This window comes from Eleutherodactylus coqui, chromosome 4 (genome assembly GCF_035609145.1).
Source record: "Eleutherodactylus coqui strain aEleCoq1 chromosome 4, aEleCoq1.hap1, whole genome shotgun sequence".
NCBI classification, from domain to species: domain Eukaryota; kingdom Metazoa; phylum Chordata; class Amphibia; order Anura; family Eleutherodactylidae; genus Eleutherodactylus; species Eleutherodactylus coqui.
Genome location: NC_089840.1, coordinates 153,744,036 through 153,768,119, shown reverse-complemented (window position 1 = coordinate 153,768,119; position 24,084 = coordinate 153,744,036). Strand labels below are relative to the sequence as shown.

Here is a 24,084-nt window from a genome sequence, read left to right as displayed (position 1 = left end):
AATGAGGGCTTTTCAGAAGTAAAAGTTTTTGGGAGGGGGGGGCACTCTTGCCGCTATTGTGGCTTTATAGTGGGACCTGTGAACTTGAGATGCAGCCCAACATGTAGCCCCTCGCCTGCCCTATCCGTTGCTGTGTCGTTCCCATCACTTTCTTGAATTGCCCAGATTTTCACACATGAAAACCTTAGCGAGCATCGGCGAAATACAAAAATGCTCGGGTCGCCCATTGACTTCAATGGGGTTCGTTACTCGAAACGAACCCTCGAGCATCGCGAAAAGTTCGTCCCGAGTAACGAGCACCCGAGCATTTTGGTGCTCGCTCATCTCTAGTGCTAATATTTAAAATAAAAGCAGTCAAGTGTGTAAATATGTTGGAAAAATGTATCCCTCAAACAAAGAACAATAAGTGTCTCTCTTCGACCATCCAAAAAGCTGGGAGGTGTGGTAATACACTTGTTTGCAAGTGGCTTTAAAGAGGAGTCAGAGAGGGGTAGTAGTACCATTGAGTAAATGCAATTCCCTGCCTAGTATATTTACCTCTCTTTGACCCCTCTCCAATTCACTCATACACAGGTGCTGGGGAAGTATTCAGTAGCTCCACGCTGTCCAATATTGCAAGTTCCTTCGAAGTTTTATTATAAATTTTGCATTTGTCTGGACAGCATGGGTTTGGACAGCTGGCTTCCATGATCTAGACGTGTAATTTGTCACTTACAATAAAAACCATTGAAAAAGTCAAGTTAAGTCTGCTGCAACTCTATATTCAATGTTTTAAGTGTCAAATTAAAGCAAAACTCTGTTTTGAATTAATTCCTATGTGTTTGGAGAGTCTGTTCACAAAGTGTCCTTCTGTTGGGACGCTAGCACTGCAATAAGAGAAATTAAAGGGTTTTTCCAGGGAGAATATTATTGATGACCTATCCTTAGGATAGGTCATGAATAGGTGATGGGCTGGGGTCCGTTGCTAGGGATCCTGACCAATCAGCTCAGCGGGCACATGCTCTCAGTGATGCAAATACACAGAGGTCAGAGCTGAAGCAGCGGAAGTCTCCATGCCGACCTCTGTGTAGTGGTCGACGCTTGTAACTGCAGGCACAGCTCGCGTTGATTTCAATGAGAGCCAAGAGCCATACCTGTAGTTACAAGTGCCAGCCACTACACAAATGTTGGCATGGAGACTTCCGTTCTGACCTCTGTGTATTTGCGGCACTGATAGATGCGCCCGCTCAGCTGATCGGTTGGGGTCCTGCATGATGGAAACCAGTCGATTAACTATTATAACCTATCCTGCACAGTGCCCGTTCATATAATGGGTGTCTTGTTTAATGCAAGACTGAACTGGTCCTCCAGAACAAGAGGTGTTCTTTGTAACTGTTTTACAGTCTCCTCCCTCACACAGCAGCGCTGCAGAGCACCGCAGTTTTACTTTCAGTTTCATTGATGAGGTGCGCTAAACATCAAAAATAGAACAGACTCAGCTTGAAAATCGCAGCGCTTTCCAGTGCAGGGGCTTTCAAGTGGTGCTGTTACAAGTGCAGTTACAGATAGAGCAACTGTCTGAAAGGCTCCTTTGAAAACAATGGGAGAATTATACTGCGATTAGCGTGGCACTCAGAACGCACCGCTGATGACAGTAAAAAGCATCTGTGTTAGGGAGCCCTAACAGTTTAGTATTCTGAACAGAAGAATTACTCAATAGAGTATATAAAAAACAGTTTTTCTGAACTAAAGAAGCTCTTGAATATTTGCTACATTGTAGGTCCTTGTGATTTCTGTAAGTATCTCATTTTTAATGACACTGTACAGTACTGTATGTGCCATCGGTATTATTGTATCTTGACGCCACCGGAAGCTAGGGGTTTGACAGGTCTTCCATGCAGGAACACCCCTGTCACACCCCTAGCTCCTGATTTGGTCAATTTCGCAAGGTCATAGAAGCAGCGTGTCAACATACAATAATAACCATACACCCCTCTGGTGCTCCCAATACTGTCCTCCATGATGGTGCGGGTCTGAGCACCCTGTGCACCCCAAATAATAGCCATACACCCTGCTGACCCTCTCAATACTGTCCTCTCCCAATGCTGGGGATGTCAGCAGTGTGCAAGGCCCACCGGCGCTCAGCAGCGCTCACATCTGGGGAATGGCGGCTCCCTCGGGTGCCTTCTCCCGTACTGCATCACCAGGCACACGGACTCTACCAGTAGTGACATGTGCCGACTGGCAGCTGTCTGTGCTGCCTTTGGACCGCCGACAGCGGGGGAGGTAGAAGGACCAGAGGAGGGACGATACAGCTGCTGGAGAATATAAAGCAGCAGCGGGGAGCCTAGGAGAGGGGCCGGGAGCTGGGACTCACGAGCTGCAGTGCCAAACAGCTGGCCAAGAAGCAGCATCGGCACCGGAGGTGGGATGGTACAGCCGACGGGGAATAAAGAGCAGCAGCAGGGAGCCCGGGGAGTCTTACAGAGGGGCCAGGAGCCGGGACTGCAGGCAGCAGCCAGGAAGTGCCAGGAGCCGGGAGGCAGCAGCCAGGAGCTTCTATCAATGCCAGGAGCCGGGACGGGATGCAGGAGATGAGAAAAGAATAATAGTGGCCTACCAGGACCTGCAGGGGAGCCATCTCTGCACCCAAACAGGTTCAGGGGGCGTCACCCAGCTGTCACTCTTGTCTCCACTGGGACTTCGTGGTGGCGTCAAGATTAGAGATGAGCGAACGTACTCGTCCGAGCTTGATACTCGTTCGAATATTAGCGTGTTCGAGATGCTCGTTACTCGTAACGAGTACCATGCGATGTTCGAGTTACTTTCACTTTCCTCTCTGAGACGTTAGCGCGCTTTTCTGGCCAATTGAAAGACAGGGAAGGCATTACAACTTCCCCCTGCGACGTTCAAGCCCTATACCACCCCCCTGCAGTGAGTGGCTGGGGAGATCAGGTGTCACCCGAGTATAAAAATCGGCCCCTCCCGCGGCTCGCCTCAGATGCGTTGTGAGATAGCTGAGGGACAGTGGTATCGTGTTGGAGCTGCTACTGTAGGGAGAGTGTTAGGAGTTAGTGTAGGCTTCAAGAACCCCAACGGTCCTTCTTAGGGCCACATCTAACCGTGTGCAGTACTGTGGAGGCTGCTTTTAGCAGTGTTGCACATTTTTTTTTTTTTGGTATATCGGCCGTGCAGAGCATTGCGCCCTGCAGTAATACTCCAGGGAGAGAATTGTGTAGGCAGGGCCAGAAGACATATATTATAGCTTGAATATACGCAGTGGTCCTTTAGAAAAAAATATTTGAAAACAATCTATTTGGCCTGCCTGTCACTCTGCTCAGTGTTCTGGGTCTGTGTCTGCTGGGGGTAGTGGTTCTCCAAATAAATACGCAGCCAGCTAAGTGTTACAGCAGGCTTGCGCCAAATTATTTCCTGGCTCTGAAATCACCGGTCTGTTGCAGTTAATAACAGTGCAACACTGCAGTTCCGTCACACAGTCCAGGGCCAGAAGACATATATTATAGATTGAATATACGCAGTGGTCCTTTAGAAAAAAATATTTGAAAAAAATCTATTTGCCCTGCCTGTCACTTTGCTCAGTGTTCTGGGTCCGTGTGTGCTAGGGGTAGTAGTTCTCCAAATAAATACGCAGCCAGCTAAGTGTTACAGCAGGCTTGCGCCAAATTATTTCCTGGCTCTGAAATCACCGGTCTGTTGCAGTTAATAACAGTGCAACACTGCAATTCCGTCACACAGTCCAGGGACAGAATTGTGTAGGCAGGGACAGAAGACATATATTATAGATTGAATATACGCAGTGGTCCTTTAGAAAAAAATATTTGGAAAAAATCTATTTGGCCTGCCTGTCACTCTGCTCAGTGTTCTGGGTCCGTGTGTGCTGGGGGTAGTATTTCTCCAAATAAATACGCAGCCAGCTAAGTGTTACAGCAGGCTTGCGGCAAATTATTTCCTGGCGTTCCGTAAGCGAACTCAGCCTCCAACCACAGGCCAATAAGCGGCACATTTAATTACAGTGTTGTGTTTCTGCATTCCTGGTAATACAGCATGCTGAGGGGTAGGGGTAGGCCTAGAGGACGTGGGCGCGGCCGAGGACGCGGAGGCCCTAGTCCGGGTGTGGGCACAGGCCGAGCTCCTGATCCAGGTGTATCGCAGCCGACTGCTGCGGGATTAGGAGAGAGGCACGTTTCTGGCGTCCCCACATTCATAGCACATTTAATGGGTCCACGCGGTAGACCCTTATTAGAAAATGAGCAGTGTAAGCAGGTCCTGTCGTGGATGGCAGAAAGTGCTTCCAGCAACCTATCGTCCACCCAGAGTTCTGCGCCGTCCACTGCTGCAACTCAGAATCCTCTGGCTGCTGCTCCTCCTTCCTCCCAGCCTCCTCACTCCATGAAAATGAGACATTCTGAGGAGCGGGCAGACTCCCAGGAACTGTTCTCGGGCCCCTGCTCAGATTGGGCAGCAGTGGTTCCTCTCCCACCAGAGGAGTTTATCGTGACTGATGCCCAACCATTGCAAAGTTCCCGGGGTCCGGGGGATGAGGCTGGGGACTTCCGGCAACTGTCTCAAGACCTTTCAGTGGGTGAGGAGGCCGATGACGATGAGACACAGTTGTCTATCAGTGAGGTAGTAGTAAGGGCATTAAGTCCGAGGGAGGAGCGCACCGAGCATTCTGAGGAAGAGCAGCAGGACAATGAGGTGACTGACCCCACCTGGTTTGCTACGCCTACTGAGGACAGGTCTTCAGAGGGAGAGGCAAGGGCAGCAGCAGGGCAGGTTGCAAGAGGCAGTGTGGTGTCCAGGGGTAGAGGCAGGGCAAGACAGAATAGTCCACCAACTGTTTCCCAAAGCGCCCCCTCGCGCCATGCCACCCTGCAGAGGCCGAGGTGCTCAAAGGTCTGGCAGTTTTTCACTGAGAGTGCAGACGACCGACGAACAGTGGTGTGCAACCTTTGTCGCGCCAAGATCAGCCGGGGAGCCACCACCACCAGCCTCACCACCACCAGCATGCGCAGACATATGATGGCCAAGCACCCCACAAGGTGGGACGAAGGCCGTTCACCGCCTCCGGTTTGCACCGCTGCCTCTCCCCCTGTGCCCCAACCTGCCACTGAGATCCAACCCCGCTCTGAGGACACAGGCACTACCGTCTCCTGGCCTGCACCCACACCCTCACCTCCGCTGTCCTTGGCCCCATCCAGCAATGTCTGTCAGCGCAGCGTCCAGCCGTCGCTAGCGCAAGTGTTGGAGCGCAAGCGCAAGCACGCCGCCACGCACCCGCACGCTCAAGCGTTAAACATGCACGTAGCCAAATTTATCAGCCTGGAGATGCTGCCGTATAGGGTTGTGGCGGCGGCGGCCCCACGCTACTCAGTTCCCAGTTGCCACTACTTTTCCCGATGTGCCGTCCCAGCCCTGCACGACCACGTCTCCCGCAACATTGTACGCGCCCTCACCAACGCGGTTACTGCCAAGGTCCACTTAACAACGGACACGTGGACAAGCACAGGCGGGCAGGGCCACTATATCTCCCTGACGGCACATTGAGTCAATTTAGTGGAGGCTGGGACAGAGTCAGAGCCTGGGACCGCTCACGTCCTACCCACCCCCAGAATTTCGGGCCACAGCTCGGTGGTGGTATCTGCGGCAGTGTATGCTTCCTCCACTAAACCACCCTTCTCCTCCTCCTCCGCAACCTCTGTCTCGCAATCAAGATGTGTCAGCAGCAGCACGTCGCCAGCAGTCGGTGTCGCGCGGCGTGGCAGCACAGCGGTGGGCAAGCGTCAGCAGGCCGTGCTAAAACTACTCAGCTTAGGAGATAAGAGGCACACGGCCCACGAACTGCTGCAGGGTCTGACAGAGCAGACCGACCGCTGGCTTGCTCCGCTGAGCCTCCAACCGGGCATGGTCGTGTGTGACAACGGCCGTAACCTGGTGGCGGCTCTGCAGCTCGGCAGCCTCACGCACGTGCCATGCCTGGCCCACGTCTTTAATTTGGTGGTTCAGCGCTTTCTGAAAAGCTACCCTCGCTTGTCAGACCTGCTCGGAAAGGTGCGCCGGCTATGCGCACATTTCCGCAAGTCCCACACGGACGCTGCCACCCTGCGCACCCTGCAACATCGGTTGCAGGGTGGAATACCAACTCCAACATGGGCGGTGCAGTGGGAGTCAGCCTCCTCAATTATTTTCAGAAGAGTGGGCCTGGTTGGCAGACATCTGCAAGGTCCTTGGAAACTTTGAGGAGTCTACCCAGGTGGTGAGCGGCGATGCTGCAATCATTAGCGTCACCATTCCTCTGCTATGCCTCTTGAGAAGTTCCCTGCAAAGCATAAAGGCAGACGCTTTGCACTTGGAAACAGAGCCGGGGGAAGACAGTATGTCGCTGGATAGTCAGAGCACCCTCCTGTCTATATCTCAGCGCGGTGAGGAGGAGGAGGAGGAGGAAGATGAGGAGGAGGGGGAAGAGACAGCTTGGCCCACTGGTGAGGGTACACATGCTGCTGGCCTGTCATCCTTTCAGCGTGTATGGCCTGAGGAGGAGGAGGAGGATCCTGAAAGTGATCTTCCTAGTGAGGACAGTCATGTGTTGCGTACAGGTACCCTGGCACACATGGCTGACTTCATGTTAGGATGCCTTTCTCGTGACCCTCGCGTTACACGCATTCTGGCCACTACGGATTACTGGGTGTACACACTGCTCGACCCACGGTATAAGGAGAACCTTTCCACTCTCATACCCGAAGAGGAAAGGGTTTCGAGAGTGTTGCTATACCACAGGACCCTGGCGGACAAACTGATGGTAAAATTCCCATACGACAGCGCTAGTGGCCGAAGGCGCAGTTCCGAGGGCCAGGTAGCAGGGGAGGCGCGGAGATCAGGCAGCATGTACAGCACAGGCAGGCCAACACTCTTTAAGGCCCTTGACAGCTTTATGGCTCTCCAGCAAGACTGTGTCACCGCTCCCCAGTCACGGCTGAGTTGGCGGGAGCACTGTAAAAGGATGGTGAGGGAGTACGTAGCCGATCGCACGACCATCCTCCGTGACGCCTCTGCCCCCTACAACTACTGGGTGTCGAAGCTGGACACGTGGCCTGAACTTGCGCTGTATGCCCTGGAGGTGCTTGCTTGTCCTGTGACTAGCGTCTTGTCAGAGAGGGTGTTTAGTGCGGCTGGGGGAATCATCACAGATAAGCGTACCCGCCTGTCAACCGACAGTGCCGACAGGCTAACACTCATCAAGATGAACAAAGCCTGGATTTCCCCAGACTTCTCTTCTCCACCAGCGGACAGCAGCGATACCTAAGCAATAGGTAGGCTGCACCCGCGGATGGAAGCATCGTTCTGTATCCCCATCAAAAACGGGGACCTTTTCGCTTCATCAATCTGTGTATAATATTCTTCCTCCTCCTCCTGCTCCTCCTCCTGAAACCTCACATAATCACGCCGAACGGGCAATTTTTCTTAGGCCCACAAGGCTCAGTCATATAATTTTTCTAAACAATTTTTATACGTTTCAATGCTCATTAAAGCGTTGAAACTTTCACCTGAACCAATTTTTATTTTAACTGGGCTGCCTCCTGGCCTAGTTACCAATTAAGCCACATTAAGCAAAGCGATTAATGGGTTTCACCTGCCCTCTTGGTTGGCCATGGCCAATTTTTCTGATGTACATTAGTACTGTTGATACAGTAATTTTTGTGGGCCCTCGCCTACAGTGTAATCAAATGAATTTTTAGCCCACCTGCATTACAGCTGACGTTACATCCACTGTGTTGGGCAATGCAATGGGATATTTTTATGTACCGCCGGTGGGTTCCAGGGAGCCACCCATGCTGTGGGTCCACAGGGAGTTGTAAATGCATCTGTTTCCACTTCTAAAGAACCCCAGTCTGACTGGGGCATGCAGTGTGGGCCGAAGCCCACCTGCATTTAACATGACATTACGACCTCAGCTGTGATGGGCACTGCAATGGGATATATTTATGTACCGCCGGTGGGTTCCAGGGAGCCACCCATGCTGTGGGTGCACACGGAATTCCCATTGCGGAGTTGTACCTGCCTGTGACTATTTATAAAAAACCGCGGTCTGACTGGGGCATGCAGACACCTTGACAGAATGAATAGTGTGTGGCACATAGGTTCCCCATTGCTATGCCCATGTGTGCAGCTCCAGATGGAGGTGGCACAGGATTGGATTTCTCATTGCTTCTGTACAGCATTGTGGGCTATCGCCCCACCCCTTTTAAAGAGGGTCGCTGCCTAGCCGTGCCAACCCTCTGCAGTGTGTGCCTGCTTTTCCTGTGGCAGACGCACTTATAAATAGACATGAGTGTGGCGTGGCATGAGGGCAGCTGAAGGCTGGGCAGGGACAGTTTGGTGTGCGCTGTGGACACTGGGTCGTGGGGGGGGGGGAATTGGCAGCATGTAACCCAGGAGAAGTGGCAGAGGAGTGTCATGCAGGCAGTGATTGTGCTTTGTTGGAGGTAGTGTGGTGCTTAGCTAAGGTATGCATTGCTAATGAGGGCTTTTCAGAAGTAAAAATTGTTGGGAGGGGGGGGCCCACTCTTGCCGCTATTGTGGCTTAATAGTGGGACCTGGGAACTTGAGATGCAGCCCAACATGTAGCCCCTCGCCTGCCCTATCCGTTTCTGTGTCGTTCCCATCACTTTCTTGAATTGCCCCGATTTTCACAAATGAAAACCTTAGCGAGCATCGGCGATATACAAAAATGCTCGGGTCGCCCATTGACTTCAATGGGGTTCGTTATTCGAAACGAACCCTCGAGCATCGCGAAAAGTTCGTCTCGAGTAACGAGCACCCGAGCATTTTGGTGCTCGCTCATCTCTAGTCAAGATACAATAATACCTGTGCCATCTTCAGCTAACATTCAAATTTATCTAGTTAAAACTTTTGGGATCTTTTTTGAGTGGTCAGTTGAATGGAAATGCTTATTTTAATAAATCTTGTTCAATATGAAGTTAATCTTTTTCACATATAGCCTGTAGCAATAATTCAATTTTATATTTTCTATCATACAGGGGGATGATTTCTCCTGTTAACAGTCTAAAAGGTTCCAGAACAGCTCCACTCCAATGTGTATCCATAGCAGAAGGGCATACAAAGCCTGTCCTTTGTGTAGATGCTACTGAAGAACTACTATTTACAGGATCAAAAGGTGAGCAAAGACATGGAAGTAACATTTTTAATACCCTAAATTGAAGGAGTTTACAGCAACAATTTTTGGTTATTCAGCAATATGGCTTTCTTAGTGACCAGGACTGTGCTTTGAAGTGACAGGATCCTTTGTTCAAATCCAACCAAGGGTAACATCTGCATGGAGTTTGTTTTTAAAGGGACACTTCTATCAGAAAAGGGTATTTCTTTAACTTATTCATGAAAAACAAATGTACTTAAAAAAATTAAAATAAATTTTGTGTTACCTTAAACAGAAAATAAATAAAGAATTTTTCCCTTCTGTAATATTCAGCACTAATGCATAAACATAATTAACAGAAAGGCTATGTTCACATCAGTATTGGAGGTTGTATTCAAAGCCTCTGTCAACAATTTCTATGAAAATCTAAGGCCAACTAGCACAGCTGGTTGCAGTATTTCATTTTGGAAAATACCGTACAGATACTAAACAGACCCAAAAATATACGTGCTGGTGGGATAGTGTGTGTCTCTGAGATAAGGAAATCATGCTTCGCAATGGGGACAAGGATGATGTGTGTGATGACTATCTCTGTATATTGCTGTGGAATATTTTGGCATTATAAAAATTTGCTGATGATATTGGTTTTTACATCAGTTTATTATTTAATCAAAGGGTGGAGCAACATAATGCTCAGCATTACAATAAAACGTTACCTTGACTTTTTTGGACTAGGTTACCATAATTTTCCAACTACTGCAAAGCTACAAATACAACTGCCCAGCTACAAAATACTATTTTGTAGGTGCTGGCCCTAAGCTTAAAACTTAGGCTCCTGAAGTGGTTGTTAACCCCTTAACGCTACATGACGTACAGATTCAGGGTTTGTATGGAGGGTGATCGCGGGTTGACCTTGCTCTATACAATGCGGGAGCTGGCTGTTTTTACAGCCAACACCCGCCCACTATAGCTCCAATAAACTGCACTGCTGATCGGAGCAATAAACCTTTAAAATACCATGAACAATCTGACAGCGGCATTTAAGTGTCCCAATCGATGTTTTGGGGTACTGAACTGCCCCCTGTGATAAGATTGTAGGTTGCCTGTGGTTGCCATGGCAGCCGCGTGCCTGCTGAAAGGCAGAGGGCTGCCATTGCAGATTGCCTACCAAGCCATGCCTGTGGCGTGGCATGATAGATTGCCTGTAAGATTGCAGTATAATGTAATGCCATGGCATTACATCATACCGCAAGAGCGATCAAAGGATCGCGTTATTGTCCTCTAAGCGGACTAAAAAAATGGAAATATTAGTTTAAAAAAAACTTTATTAAATGTTCAATTAATCAAAAGGTAATAAAGGTAAAAAAATACATTTGCAATATTTATAATAAAAGAATTTAAATAATAAAACAAATATACATATTTGATGTGGCTGCATCTATGAAAGTCTTATCAAAGTTACGCATTAATACCCCGCACGGTGAACGTCGTCAGAAAAAAAAAAACAATGCCATAATTGAGCTTTTTTAGACACCCTGTTTTTAAAAAGAAATGTAATAAAAAGCGATCAAAAAATCATATGTACTCTAAATTGGAACCAATTAGAGATGAGCGAGCGTACTCGGAAAAGCACTACTCGCTCGAGTAATGTGCTTTATCCGAGTATCGCTGTGCTCGGGTCTGAAGATTCGGGTGCCGCTGCGGCTGACAGGTGAGTCGCAGCGGGGAGCAGGGGAGAGCGGGCAAGAGAGAGGGAGAGAAAGATCTTACCTCCATTCCTCCCCGCTCTCCCCTGCAGCTCCCCGCTTCGTGCCGGCACCCGAATCTTCAGAACCGAGCACAGCGATACTCGGATAAAGCAAATTACTCGAGTGAGTAGTGCTTTTCCGAGTACGCTCGCTCATCTCTAGAACCAATAGAAACTACAGGACGTTCCGAAAAAAATTAGCCCTTGCATATCTGTGTTGATGAAAAAATAAAAAAGTTATAGCTGTCAGAAGATGGCAGAAAATAATTTAAAAAGATTAAATATATTTGAAAAAAATAAAAGTAGTATAGCAAAAAAAACTATATAAGTTTGGTTTCATAGTAATCGTACTGACCCATAGAATATAGTTATCATGTCATTTTTATTGCAGTGTTTACACCGTAGAAGCAAGACGCACACAAAGATGGTGGAATTTAGTTTTTTTTTCTGTTTCACTCAACTTAGAATTTTTCAGTAAATTACATGGTACATTATATAGTACCTTTGAAAAATACAACCCGTCCCGAAAAAAACAAGCCCTCATACAACTACATGAGCAGGGGTGTAACTATAAGTGATGTGGTTGCCCATAAGGCCTCTCCTCTCCATATAGGGAGCCTGGTATTATGAATAAAGCATTATAATTGGGGGTCCTGTTATAGATTTTGCATTGGGCTTAATGTTACGGCTCTGGCTACGTCGATGGTTAAATAAAGGAGTTATGATTTTTAACCTCTTAGTGATGGACCCATAGTGTTTTTACGTCCTAGCAAAGTGGGCTTTAGTCCTAGAGGATGTAAAAACATGAATCCTCTTAGGATTAAAGCCTTATGGGCTGTGGAAGTGACAGCTCCATGCTGTCGGTTATCAGAGTTAGCCGACAACATGGAGTTGTCATCACAGGCAGCGGGGAGCTCCCCTTTCCCACCGGTAATGCGATCGGCACTATCCAGAATAAAATAAACAGATGGAAATATATTTCTTATCAAAAATTTGTACAGTGTGTTTGCACATATTTGAGATATTGCAATTGAAAGTGTGAAAAAAATTATAATTTTTTTTAAAAATGTTCCCACATTTGGTGTTTTTAATAAATATACATAAATTCTATTGGTCTATTTTTACCACCTAAATGAAGTACAATATGTGATGAAAAAAACAATGTTAAAATCATTGTATATGCAAAACCTTTACGGAGTTATTTTATGTAAAAGTGACACATGTTAGATTTCCAAATTTGGCTCCATCACTAAGGCGCAAACCGGCTTCGTCACTTAGTGGTGTAAAACTAGAAATGTAAAAACAAAAAAAGAGCAGCATCCTTAACCCCTTGAGTGGCACGCCCTGAAATTTTTCAGGACGATCTCCACTGCCCATAGTGATGCATCACTATGGGAGCTGCAGAGCACAATGCCACAAGCTGTGGCATTGTGCTCTGCCTGCACTGCCCCACAGAGAACAAAGCAGGACATTGAGAAGCAGGAAGATATTGCCAATATGCCGGCAATCTCCTGCTCCTAATGTCCTGCTTTGTTTACAGGTTGCTATAGAGACCATCGGCTTGTCAGAAGCAAGCCAATGGTCTCTGTTGTAGGGGGAGCTGGTGCTTTGCTGTCAGAGGACAGCGAGGCACCAGCTCTTACAGCAGAGATCAGAGAAAACCTCCGATCTCTGCTGTGTTAACCCTTTACATGCTGCAGTCTATGTGACTGCAGCATGTAAAGGGCTGTCACCATGGGACCCTCCCAGAATGTGATCAGGGAGTCCTGATGGGTCTCTGTGGAAGTCCCCTAAAGGGACAAAAATAAAAAAATGTAAAAAAATTATTTAAAAAAATAAAATAAATAAAATTCAAAACACTTGTCTCCCTTTACTTTGTGAAAAATTAAAAATAAAATTACACATGTGGTATCCCTGCGTCGTAATGACCCAGAGAAGGAAGGTAGTACATTATTTAACCCCTTAATGACACGGTCCCTTTTTTTCTTCCTCCCCCTGTTTAAAAAATCATAACTCCTTTAGTTATCCATCGACGTTGATGTATGAGGGCTTGTTTTTTTGCGGAATGAGTTATATTTTTCAATGGTGCAATTTAAAATACCATATAATGTACTGAAAAACTTTTACAAAAATGTAAGTGGAGTAAAATGAAAGAAAAATGACATTCCACCATCCTTCAGTGCGTTTTGTTTCTACGGCGCACAAACTGCAACAAAAATGACATGATAACTTTATTCTACAGGTCAGTACGATTACTACGATACCAAATGTGTCTACTTTTTTTTACTGTAGCACTTGTATGTTATTTCAAAGACATTTAATTTTTTAAAATTATTTTCTGCTGCATCTTCTGCGCGCAATAACTTTTTTATTTTTCCATCAATGTACTTGAGCAAGGGCTAATTTTTTGCGGGACGTCCCGTAGTTAACGTTGGTACACTTTTGGAACACATATGACTTTTTCTTCGCTTTTTATTGCATTTTTTTCTGGGAGACAGGGTGACTGAAAAGTGCATTTATGGTGTTCATTATTTTTTTTTCAGACTATGTTCACCGTGCAGGGTAAATAATGCACTATTTTGATAGATCAGACATTTACGGATGCGGCGATATCAAATATGTATTTTTCTTTTATGATTTATATTTTTTTCATTATAGATATGGCAAAATAGTGCAGAGGGGCGGAGAGTAGGCAGAGAGGGGGCGGGAGCTCAGTTCCTGCTCCTGGCTCTTCCATCCTCCCCCCCGCTGCAGATGAGGACAACGTATATCGGCTCGGCGTGAAAACCAAGCCGATATACGTTTGTGTGAATCCAGCCTAAAGCAAAGCTTTAAAGGGGTTGTCCCGCGCCGAAACGGGTTTTTTTTTTTTTAACCCCCCCCCCCGTTCGGCGCGAGACAACCCCGATGCAGGGGTTAAAAAAACAAACAGGAGAGCGCTTACCTGAATCCCGGCGGTCCGGCGTCTTCATACTCACCTGCTGAAGATGGCCGCCGGGATCCTCTGTCTCCGTGGACCGCAGGGCTTCTGTGCGGTCCATTGCCGATTCCAGCCTCCTGATTGGCTGGAATCGGCACGTGACGGGGCGGAGCTACACGGAGCCGGAATTCTGCACGAGCGGCCCCATAGAAGACAGCAGAAGACCCGGACTGCGCAAGCGCGGCTAATTTGGCCATCGGAGGCCGAAAATTAGTCGGCTCCATGGGAACGAGGACGCTAGCAACGGAGCAGGTAAGTATAAAACTTTTTATAACTTCTGTATGGCTCGTAATTAATGCACAATGTACATTACAAAGTGCATTAATATGGCCATACAGAAGTGTATAGACCCACTTGCTGCCGCGGGACAACCCCTTTAAGAAAAAAATTGTTTTAAATGTACAAAAATAGCAAAACATTAAAAAACTGTATAAACTTGTTATCGCCGGAATCGTGTTGACTCAGTGAATAATGTTATCACATTATTTATTCCGCACACTGAATGCCGTAAAAATGAAATCGAAAAAACAAATGGCAGGATTTCTTTTTTTTCCCCTAATCTCCCTACAAATTTTTTCACAAAAGTTATGCAATCCATTATATATACCCAAAAATGATGCCATCAAAAAGTACAACTTGTCAAAAAACAAGCCCTCACATGGCCGTGTCAATGGAAAAATGAAAAATGTATGGCTCTTGAAACGCGACTGGAAAATTAGTTGAAATTAAATGATTGGCCCAATTAAAAAACCTGCCCTGGTGGGTAGACAGGGTGGTAAGAAACCTGCTACTCAAGGGGTTAAGGGGTTTAATTATTCTCTTTAATAGTCACTCTTCTAAAGTCACTTATCCTCAAGTCACACAGTTAGGCTGCATTCAGACGAACGTATATCGGCTCGGTTTTCACGCCGAGCCAATATACGTTGTCCTCGTGTGCAGGGGGTGGGAGGATGGAAGAGCCAGGAGCAGGAACTGAGCCCCCCCCCTCTCTGCCTCCTCTCCGCCCCTCTGCACTTTGCTATGGGGAGAGGCGGGTCAGGGGCGGGGCTAAGTGGGAAGAATTAGCCCCACCCCTGGCCCGCCTCTCCCCATTGCAAATAGTGCAGAGGGGCGGAGAGGAGGCAGAGAGGGGGCGGGAGCTCAGTTCCTGCTCCTGGCTCTTCCATCCCCCCCCCCCTGCACACGAGGACAACGTAAACCGAGCCGATATACGTTCGTCTGAATGCAGCCTCAGGGAAAAACACACTTTAATTAGCAACACAATTGCAAGCTCCCAAACTCACTTCTCCTGATTGCTTATAAAGCTCTTTGCTGCAGTAATTGCTACAATTAATTGCCTGTTTGGTAATTGTGTGAAATGAAGCTAAATGAGGCTCTCTTCATCTTTCTTATGCTCAGGAGGCCTACATTCTGCTTAATGGGTCCTTCACATGGCCGTTGGCGTTTTTTCGTGCACCCGCCGGCTCTGTAAAAACGCGTCAATGGGCACACAAATCTAACCGTTGTGCACCCATTCAGATGGCACGGGTTCAGGGGATATACACCGACCCTGCAATGCGGGGGGGTCTGGTAAGCTATTCTCCCCCTTCCCTCCCCCTCACCAGCTCTCTGCAAGGGGAGGTGTTGGCACCGGGTGGGAGCACACTAAGCACACTCTCAACCCCTTGACGGCAGCCAGCAATGGGGTGGGGCTTAGTCCCACCCCCTCCCATTGCAAACAGCCGGCAGAGAGGAGGAGAGAAGGGGGGAAAGTCATGCTGCTAAACTCCCTCTCACCTCCCTTCTCCAGCAGCTGTCATTGGCTCCCATAGGAGTCTATGGCAGCAGCCGTATTCCGGCCGGGAAAATTGTTCTAGGACTATATTGGCTGACCGGGTGCTTTTACACTGTGGGAATACGTCTGTGTGATCTGATGCATTGGAATCTAAAGTATTAGATGGTAGCATATATCGGTCGGCTGATATACGCTTGTGTGAATAAACCCTAAGGATGCTTTTAGATTAAAAGCATACTAGTTTAGATTAAATGCATCTGAAATTTACCAGTCACACCACTCATCCTAAAGGCCCATTTAGACATAACGATTGTGGCTCAAAATTTGCTTTAAAAGCCTTTTTTGAGTGATAATCGTTGCGTGTAACTGCACTGACATTGGGCAGTTTTCGTTATGCCGCCTCTCATCGTTGTCTTTCAGCGTGCTGAAAGACAACAATGAGCCTTATCAGGGATTCACAGCGGGATACAGCTGATACTATTGTTCCAGCTGTATCCCGCTGCCTGATCACAGGCTGGGTATGAAGAACAGAGCAGTCCAGCGCTCCTTGCAGAAAACAGCTGAATGCAGAAGACAAGCGGGAACACCCCACTTGTCTTCTGCATCCTCCGCTCCGAGCACTAAGCTTTATAACAGCTGGGCGCTCAGAGCGGGGAACAGCTGGATGCAGAAGACAAGCGGGGACACCCAGCTTGTCTTCTACGTCCTCTGCTCTGAGTGCTCAGTAGAGATGAGCGAGCACCAAAATGCTCAGGTGCTCGTTACTCGGGCCGAAATTATCGCGATGCTCGAGGGTTCGTTTCGAGTAACGAACCCCATTGAAGTCAATGGGCGACCCGAGCATTTTTGTATATCGCCGATGCTCGCTAAGGTTTTCATTTGTGAAAATCTGGGCAATTCAAGAAAGTGATGGGAATGACAAAGCAACGGATAGGGCAGGCGAGGGGCTACATGTTGGGCTGCATCTCAAGTTCCCAGGTCCCACTATTAAGCCACAATAGCGGCAAGAGTTCCCCCCCCCCCCTCCCAACAACTTTTACTTCTGAAAAGCCCTCATTAGCAATGCATACCTTAGCTAAGCACCACACTACCTACAATAAAGCACAATCACTGCCTGCATGACACTCCGCTGCCACTTCTCCTGGGTTACATGCTACCCAACCCCCCCCCCCCTGCACGACGCAGTGTCCACAGCGCACACCAAAGTGTCCCTGCGCAGCCTTCAGCTCCCCTCATGCCACACCACCCTCATGTCTATTTATAAGTGCGTCTGCCATGAGGAGGAACCGCAGGCACACACTGCAGAGGGTTGGCACAGCTAGGCAGCGACCCTCTTCAAAAGGGGCGGGGCGATAGCCCACAATGCTGTACAGAAGCAATGAGAAATATAATCCTGTGCCACCGCCATCAGGAGCTGCACACGAGGGCATAGCAATGGGGAACCTATGTGCCATACACTATTCATTCTGTCAAGGTGTCTGCATGCCCCAGTCAGACCGCGGTTTTTTATAAATAGTCACAGGCAGGTACAACTCTGCAATGGGAATTCCGTGTGCACGCACAGCATGGGTGGCTCCCTGGAACCCACCGGCTGTACATAAATGTATCCCATTGCAGTGCCCATCACAGCTGAGGTAACGTCCGATTAAATGCAGGTGGGCTTCGGCCCACACTGCATGCCCCAGTCAGACTGGGGTTCTTTAGAAGTGGACACATGCAGTTACAACTCCGTGTGGACCCACAGCATGGGTGGGTGCCAGGAAGCCACCGGCGGTACATAAATATATCCCATTGCATTGCCCATCACAGCTGAGGTAATGTCATGTTTAATGCAGGTGGGCTTCGGCCCACACTGCATGCCCCAGTCAGACTGGGGTTCTTTAGAAGTGGACACATGCAGTTACAACTCCCTGTGGACCCACAGCATGGGTGGCTCCCTGGAACCCACCGGCTGTACATAAATGTATCCCATTGCAGTGCCCATCACAGCTGAGGTAACGTCCGATTAAATGCAGGTGGGCTTTGGCCCACACTGCATGCCCCAGTCAGACTGGGGTTCTTTAGAAGTAGACACATGCAGTTACAACTCCCTGTGGACCCACAGCATGGGTGGCTCCCTGGAACCCACCGGCGGTACATAAATATATCCCATTGCTGTTTCCAACACAGCTGATGTAACGTCAGCTTTAATGCAGGTGGGCAAAAAATTAATTGGATTACACTGTAGGCGAGGGCCCCAAAAAATTGGTGTACCAACAGTACTAATGTACGTCAGAAAAATTGCCCATGCCCAACCAAGAGGGCAGGTGAAACCCATTAATCGCTTTGGTTAATGTGGCTTAATTTGTAACTAGGCCTGGAGGCAGCCCAGTTAAAATAAAAATTGGTTCAGGTGAAAGTTTCAACGCTTTAATGATCATTGAAACGTATAAAAATTGTTTACAAAAATTATATGACTGAGCCTTGTGGGCCTAAGAAAAATTGCCCGTTCTACGTGATTACGTCAGGTTTCAGGAGGAGGAGCAGGAGGAGGAGGATGAATATAATACACAGATTGATGAAGCTAAAAGGTCCACGTTTTTGATGGTGATAGAGAACAATGCTTCCATCCGCGGGTGCAGCCTACGTATTGTTTAGGTATCACTGCTGTCCGCTGGTGGAGAAGAGAAGTCTGGGGAAATCTAGGCTTTGTTCATCTTGATGAGTGTAAGCCTGTCGGCACTGTCGGTTGACAGGCGGGTACGCTTATCCGTGATAATTCCCCCAGCCGCACTAAACACCCTCTCTGACAAGACGCTAGCCGCAGGACAAGCAAGCACCTCCAGGGCATACTGCGCGAGTTCAGGCCACGTGTCCAGCTTCGACACCCAGTAGTTGTAGGGGGCAGAGGCGTCACGGAGGACGGTCGTGCGATCGGCTGCGTACTCCCTCACCATCCTTTTACAGTGCTCCCGCCGACTCAGCCGTGACTGGGGAGCGGTGACACAGTCTTACAGGGTCCTGTGGTATAGCATCACTCTCGAACCCCTTTCCTCTTCGGGTATGAGAGTGGAATGGTTCTCCTTATACCGTGGGTCGAGCAGTGTGTACACCCAGTAATCCGTAGTGGCCAGAATGCGTGTAACGCGAGGGTCACGAGAAAGGCATCCTAACATGAAGTCAGCCTTGTGTGCCAGGGTACCTGTACGCAACACATGGCTGTCCTCACTAGGAAGATCACTTTCAGGATCCTCCTCCTCCTCCTCCTCCAGCCATACACGCTGAAAGGATGACAGGCAAGCAGCATGGGTACCCTCAGCAGTGGGCAAAGCTGTCTCTTCCCCCTCCTCCTCATCCTCCTCATGCTCCTCCTCCTCAACGCGCTGAGATATAGACAGGAGGGTGCTCTGACTATCCAGCAACATACTGTCTTTCCCCGCCTCTGTTTCCGAGCGCAAAGCATCTGCCTTTATGTTTTGCAGGGAACTTCTCAAGAGGCATAGCAGAGGAATGGTGACGCTAATTATTGCAGCATCGCCGCTCACCATCTGGGTAGACTCCTCAAAGTTTCCAAGGACCTGGCAGATGTCTGCCAACCAGGCCCACTCTTCTGTAAAGAATTGAGGAGGCTGACTCCCACTGCGCCGCCCATGTTGGAGTTGGTATTCCACTATAGCTCTACGCTGCTCATAGAGCCTGGCCAACATGTGGAGCGTAGAGTTCCACCGTGTGGGCACGTCGCACAGCAGTCGATGCACTGGCAGATGAAACCGATGTTGCAAGGTGCGCAGGGTGGCAGCGTCCGTGTGGGACTTGCGGAAATGTGCGCAGAGCCGGCGCACCTTTCCGAGCAGGTCTGACAAGCGTGGGTAGCTTTTCAGAAAGCGCTGAACCACCAAATTAAAGACGTGGGCCAGGCATGGCACGTGCGTGAGGCTGCCGAGCTGCAGAGCCGCCACCAGGTTACGGCCGTTGTCACACACGACCATGCCCGGTTGGAGGCTCAGCGGCGCAAGCCAGCGGTCGGTCTGCTCTGTCAGACCCTGCAGCAGTTCGTGGGCCGTGTGCCTCTTCTCTCCTAAGCTAAGTAGTTTCAGCACGGCCTGCTGACGCTTGCCCACCGCTGTGCTGCCACGCCGCGCGACACCGACTTCTGGCGACGTGCTGCTGCTGACACATGTTGATTGCGAGACAGGTTGCGAAGGAGGAGGAGGAGGGTGGTTGAGTGGAGGAAGCATACACCACCGCAGATACCACCACCGAGCTGGGGCCCGCAATTCTGGGGGTGAGTAGGACGTGAGCGGTCCCAGGCTCTGACTCTGTCCCAGCCTCCACTAAATTCACCCAATGTGCCGTCAGGGAGATGTAGTGGCCCTGCCTGCCTGTGCTTGTCCACGTGTCCGTTGTTAAGTGGACCTTGGCAGTAACCGCGTTGGTGAGGGCGCGTACAATGTTGCGGGAGACGTGGTCGTGCAGGGCTGGGACGGCACATCGGGAAAAGTAGTGGCGACTGGGAACTGAGTAGCGCGGGGCCGCCGCCGCCGCCATCATACCTTTGAAAGCCTCCGTTTCCACAACCCTATACGGCAGCATCTCCAGGCTGATAAATTTGGCTATGTGCACGTTTAACGCTTGAGCGTGCGGGTGCGTGGCGGTGTACTTGCGCTTGCGCTCCAACACTTGCGCTAGCGACGGCTGGACGGTGCGCTGAGAGACATTGGTGGATGGGGCCGAGGACAGCGGAGGTGAGGGTGTGGGTGCAGGCCAGGAGACGGTAGTGCCTGTGTCCTGAGAGGGGGGTTGGATTACAGTAGCAGGTTGGGGCTCAGGGGTAGAGGCAGCGGTGCAAACCGGAGGTGGTGAACGGCCTTCGTCCCACCTTGTGGGGTGCTTGGCCATCATATGTCTGCGCATACTGGTGGTGGTGAGGCTGGTGGTGGTGGCTTCCCGGCTGATCTTGGTGCGACAAAGGTTGCACACCACTGTTCGTTGGTCGTCTGCACTCTCAGTGAAAAACTGCCAGACGTTTGAGCACCTCGGCCTCTGCAGGGTGGCATGGCGCGAGGGGGCGCTTTGGGAAACAGTTGGTGGATTATTCGGTGTGGCCCTGCCTCTACCCCTGGCCACCGCACTGCCTCTTCCAACCTGCCCTGCTGCTGCACCTGTCTCCCCCTCTGAAGACCTGTCCTCAGTAGGCGTAGCAATTCAGGTGGGGTCAGTCACCTCATCGTCCTGCTGCTCTTCCTCCGAATCCTCTGTGCGCTCCTCCCTCGGACTTACTCCAATTACTACTACCTGAGTGATAGACAACTGTGTCTCATCGTCATCGTCCTCCTCACCCACTGAAAGCTCTTGAGACAGTTGCCGGAAGTCCCCAGCCTCATCCCCCGGACCCCGGGAACTTTCCAAAGGTTGGGCATCGGTCACGACAAACTCCTCCGGTGGGAGAGGAACCATTGCTGGCCATACTGGGCAGGGGCCCGGGAACAGTTCCTGGGAGTCTGCCTGCTCCTCAGAATGTGTCATTGTAATGGAGTGAGGAGGCTGGGAGGAAGGAGGAGCAGCAGCCAGAGGATTCAGAGTTGCAGCAGTGGACGGCACAGAACTCTGGGTGGTCGATAGATTGCTGGATGCACTTTCTGCCATCCACGACAGGACCTGCTCACACTGCTCATTTTCTAATAAAGGTCTACCGCGTGGACCCATTAATTGTGAGATGAATGTGAGGACGCCAGAAACGTGCCTCTCTCCTAATCCCGCAGCAGTCAGCTGTGATACACCTGGATCAGGAGCTCGGCCTGTGCCCACACCCTGACTTGGGCCTTCGCGTCCTCGGCCGCGCCCACGTCCTCTAGGCCTACCCCTACCCCTCAGCATGCTGTATTACCAGTAGTGCAGAAACAGAACGCTGTAATTAAATGTGCCGCTTATTGGCCTGTGGTTGGAGGCTGACTTCGCTTACGGAACGCACAGCAGAAGCAGGAAATAATTTGGCGCAAGCCTGCTGTAACACTTAGCTGGCTGCGTATGAATTAGGACAACTACCCCCAGCAGAGACCCAGTACACTTGTGGACAGGAATACAGCGGTGAAGTAAGAGGCAACACAGAGGCAGGAAAGAATTTTGCGCAAGCCTGCTGTAACACTTAGCTGGCTGCGTATGAATTAGGACAACTACCCCCAGCAGAGACCCAGTACACTTGTGGACAGGAATACAGCGGTGATGTAAGAGGCAACACAGAGGCAGGAAAGAATTTTGCGCAAGCCTGCTGTAACACTTAGCTGGCTGCATATGAATTAGGACAACTACCCCCAGCAGAGACCCAGTACACTTGTGGACAGGAATACAGCGGTGATGTAAGAGGCAACACAGAGGCAGGAAAGAATTTTGCGCAAGTCTGCTGTAACACTTAGCTGGCTGCGTATGAATTAGGACAACTACCCCCAGCAGAGACCCAGTACACTGAGGACGGTCACAGGCAGCCCAAATAGATTTTTTTTCCCAAATGTTTTTGGAAAGGCCCACTGCCTATATACACTAAATATGTCTTCTGTCCCTGCCTCACCACTGCTGGCCCTGGACAATGTAAAATTACTGCAGGACGTAATGCTCTGCACGGCCGATATACCAAAAAAAAAAAAAGTGCAACACTGCAAAAAGCAGCCTCCACACTACTGCACACGGTTAGATGTGGCCCTAAGAAGGACCGTTGGGGTTCTTGAAGCCTAAAATAACTCCTAACCCTCTCCCTATAGCAGCTCCGGCACCAGCAGCACTGTCCCTGATCTCTGTCAGAATGCATCTGTGGCGAGCCGCGGGAGGGGCCGATTTATATACTCGGGTGACACCTGATCTCGCCAGCCACTCACTGCAGGGGGGTGGTATAGGGCTTGAACGTCGCAGGGGGAAGTTGTAATGCCTTCCCTGTCTTTCTATTGGCCAGAAAAGCGCGCTAACGTCTCAGAGATGAAAGTGAAAGTAACTCGAACATCGCGTGGTACTCGTCTCGAGTAACGAACATCTCGAACACGCTAATACTCTAACGAGTATCAAGCTCGGACGAGTACGTTCGCTCATCTCTAGTGCTCAGCTGTATAACAGCTGGGCGCTTGGAGCGGGGAACAGCTGGATGCAGAAGACAAGCGGAGACACCCCACTTGTCTTCTGCATCCTCCGCTCCGAGCGCTCTGCTGCATAACAGCTGGGTGCTCAGAGCAGGGAACAGCTGGATGCAGAAGACAAGTGGGGACACTCCGGTTGTCTTCTGCATCCTCTGCTCGCAGTGCAAGGTGATCGCTCATTTTGAGCGATCATCTTGCACTGTAAATGACACAACAATTGTTCCTCAAAAGTCACTCAAAAGAAATCTTTTGAGCGATAATCGCTATGTGTAAATGAGCCTTATAGCCTTTTATCTCCTTAACCCCTTAGTGACCAAGCCTGTTTGTGCCTTCATGAACAAGCCAAATTTTGGAAATCTCACATGTGTTACTTTAACATAAAATAACTTCATAAAGGTTTTGCATATACAAGTAATTCTGATAATGTTTTTTCGCCACATATTGTACTTCATTTAGGTGGTAAAAATAGACTGATAGAATTTGTGTATATTTATTAAAAACACCAAAACTGGGAAAATTTTGAAAAAATTGTCATTGTTTCACATTTTCAATTGCAATATCTCATAATATTTTTTTTAACCATTTAGGAGACGTACAAATTTAACAATAGTTATCAACATTTTGAGGAACACTTTGTTTTCCTACACCAAGCCAAGATTGCAAAGGGTCATTGCTGTCAGAATGATAGATAACACCACAAATGACCACATTTTAAAACTACTCCCCTAAATATATTCACTGAGGAGTGTTATGAGTATTTTGATACCACAGATTTTTTTCAGAAGTTAATACAATATATCCCTAATATTATGTCTCACATAATGTGCACAATGGGGCCCAAACCGAAAGGAGTAGCAGGTGGCTTTCAGAATACACATTTTGTTTGAAGTTGTTTTAGGTGCCATTGCACATTTGTTGAGCCCTTGAGTGGCCAAAACGATGGAGAACCGCTACAGTTGACCCCATTTTGAAAGCTAGACTCCTTAACAAATTCATCTAGGCATGTACTGTATATTTTGACCCTGCAGGTTTTGATTGAATCTAAGCAAAGCAGAAGAAAAAAATTATCATTTTCATTTTTTTTGGCAATTGTGTCAATTTAAAACCAGTTTTTTTGGACAGCACATATATGAATGAAGACTTGCACCCCAAAATGAACACCCTTGTTTGTCCTGTGTGAAGAAACATACCATTGTAGCCCTAATCTGCTTACAGGACACATGGATAGGCCTGAAATGGAGGGAACAACCATTAGATTTCCAGGCCCCAATGCACACAAAAAAAATTGACTCCCTAAAAATAATCCCTCACCCTTTTTGGCATTCCCTA

The 24,084-nt window shown here is 48.9% G+C and overlaps 1 protein-coding gene across 1 annotated transcript in view; it reads left to right on the top strand.

The window, feature by feature from the left end:
* LOC136626544 (kinesin-like protein KIF21B) overlaps positions 1 to 24,084 on the top strand; it is a 2,048,083-nt gene that overhangs the window by 1,649,704 nt on the left and 374,295 nt on the right. Inside the window, 1 exon segment of the mRNA XM_066601598.1 lies at positions 9,039 to 9,175. Within this exon segment, the coding sequence (XP_066457695.1) occupies positions 9,039 to 9,175 (137 nt within the window).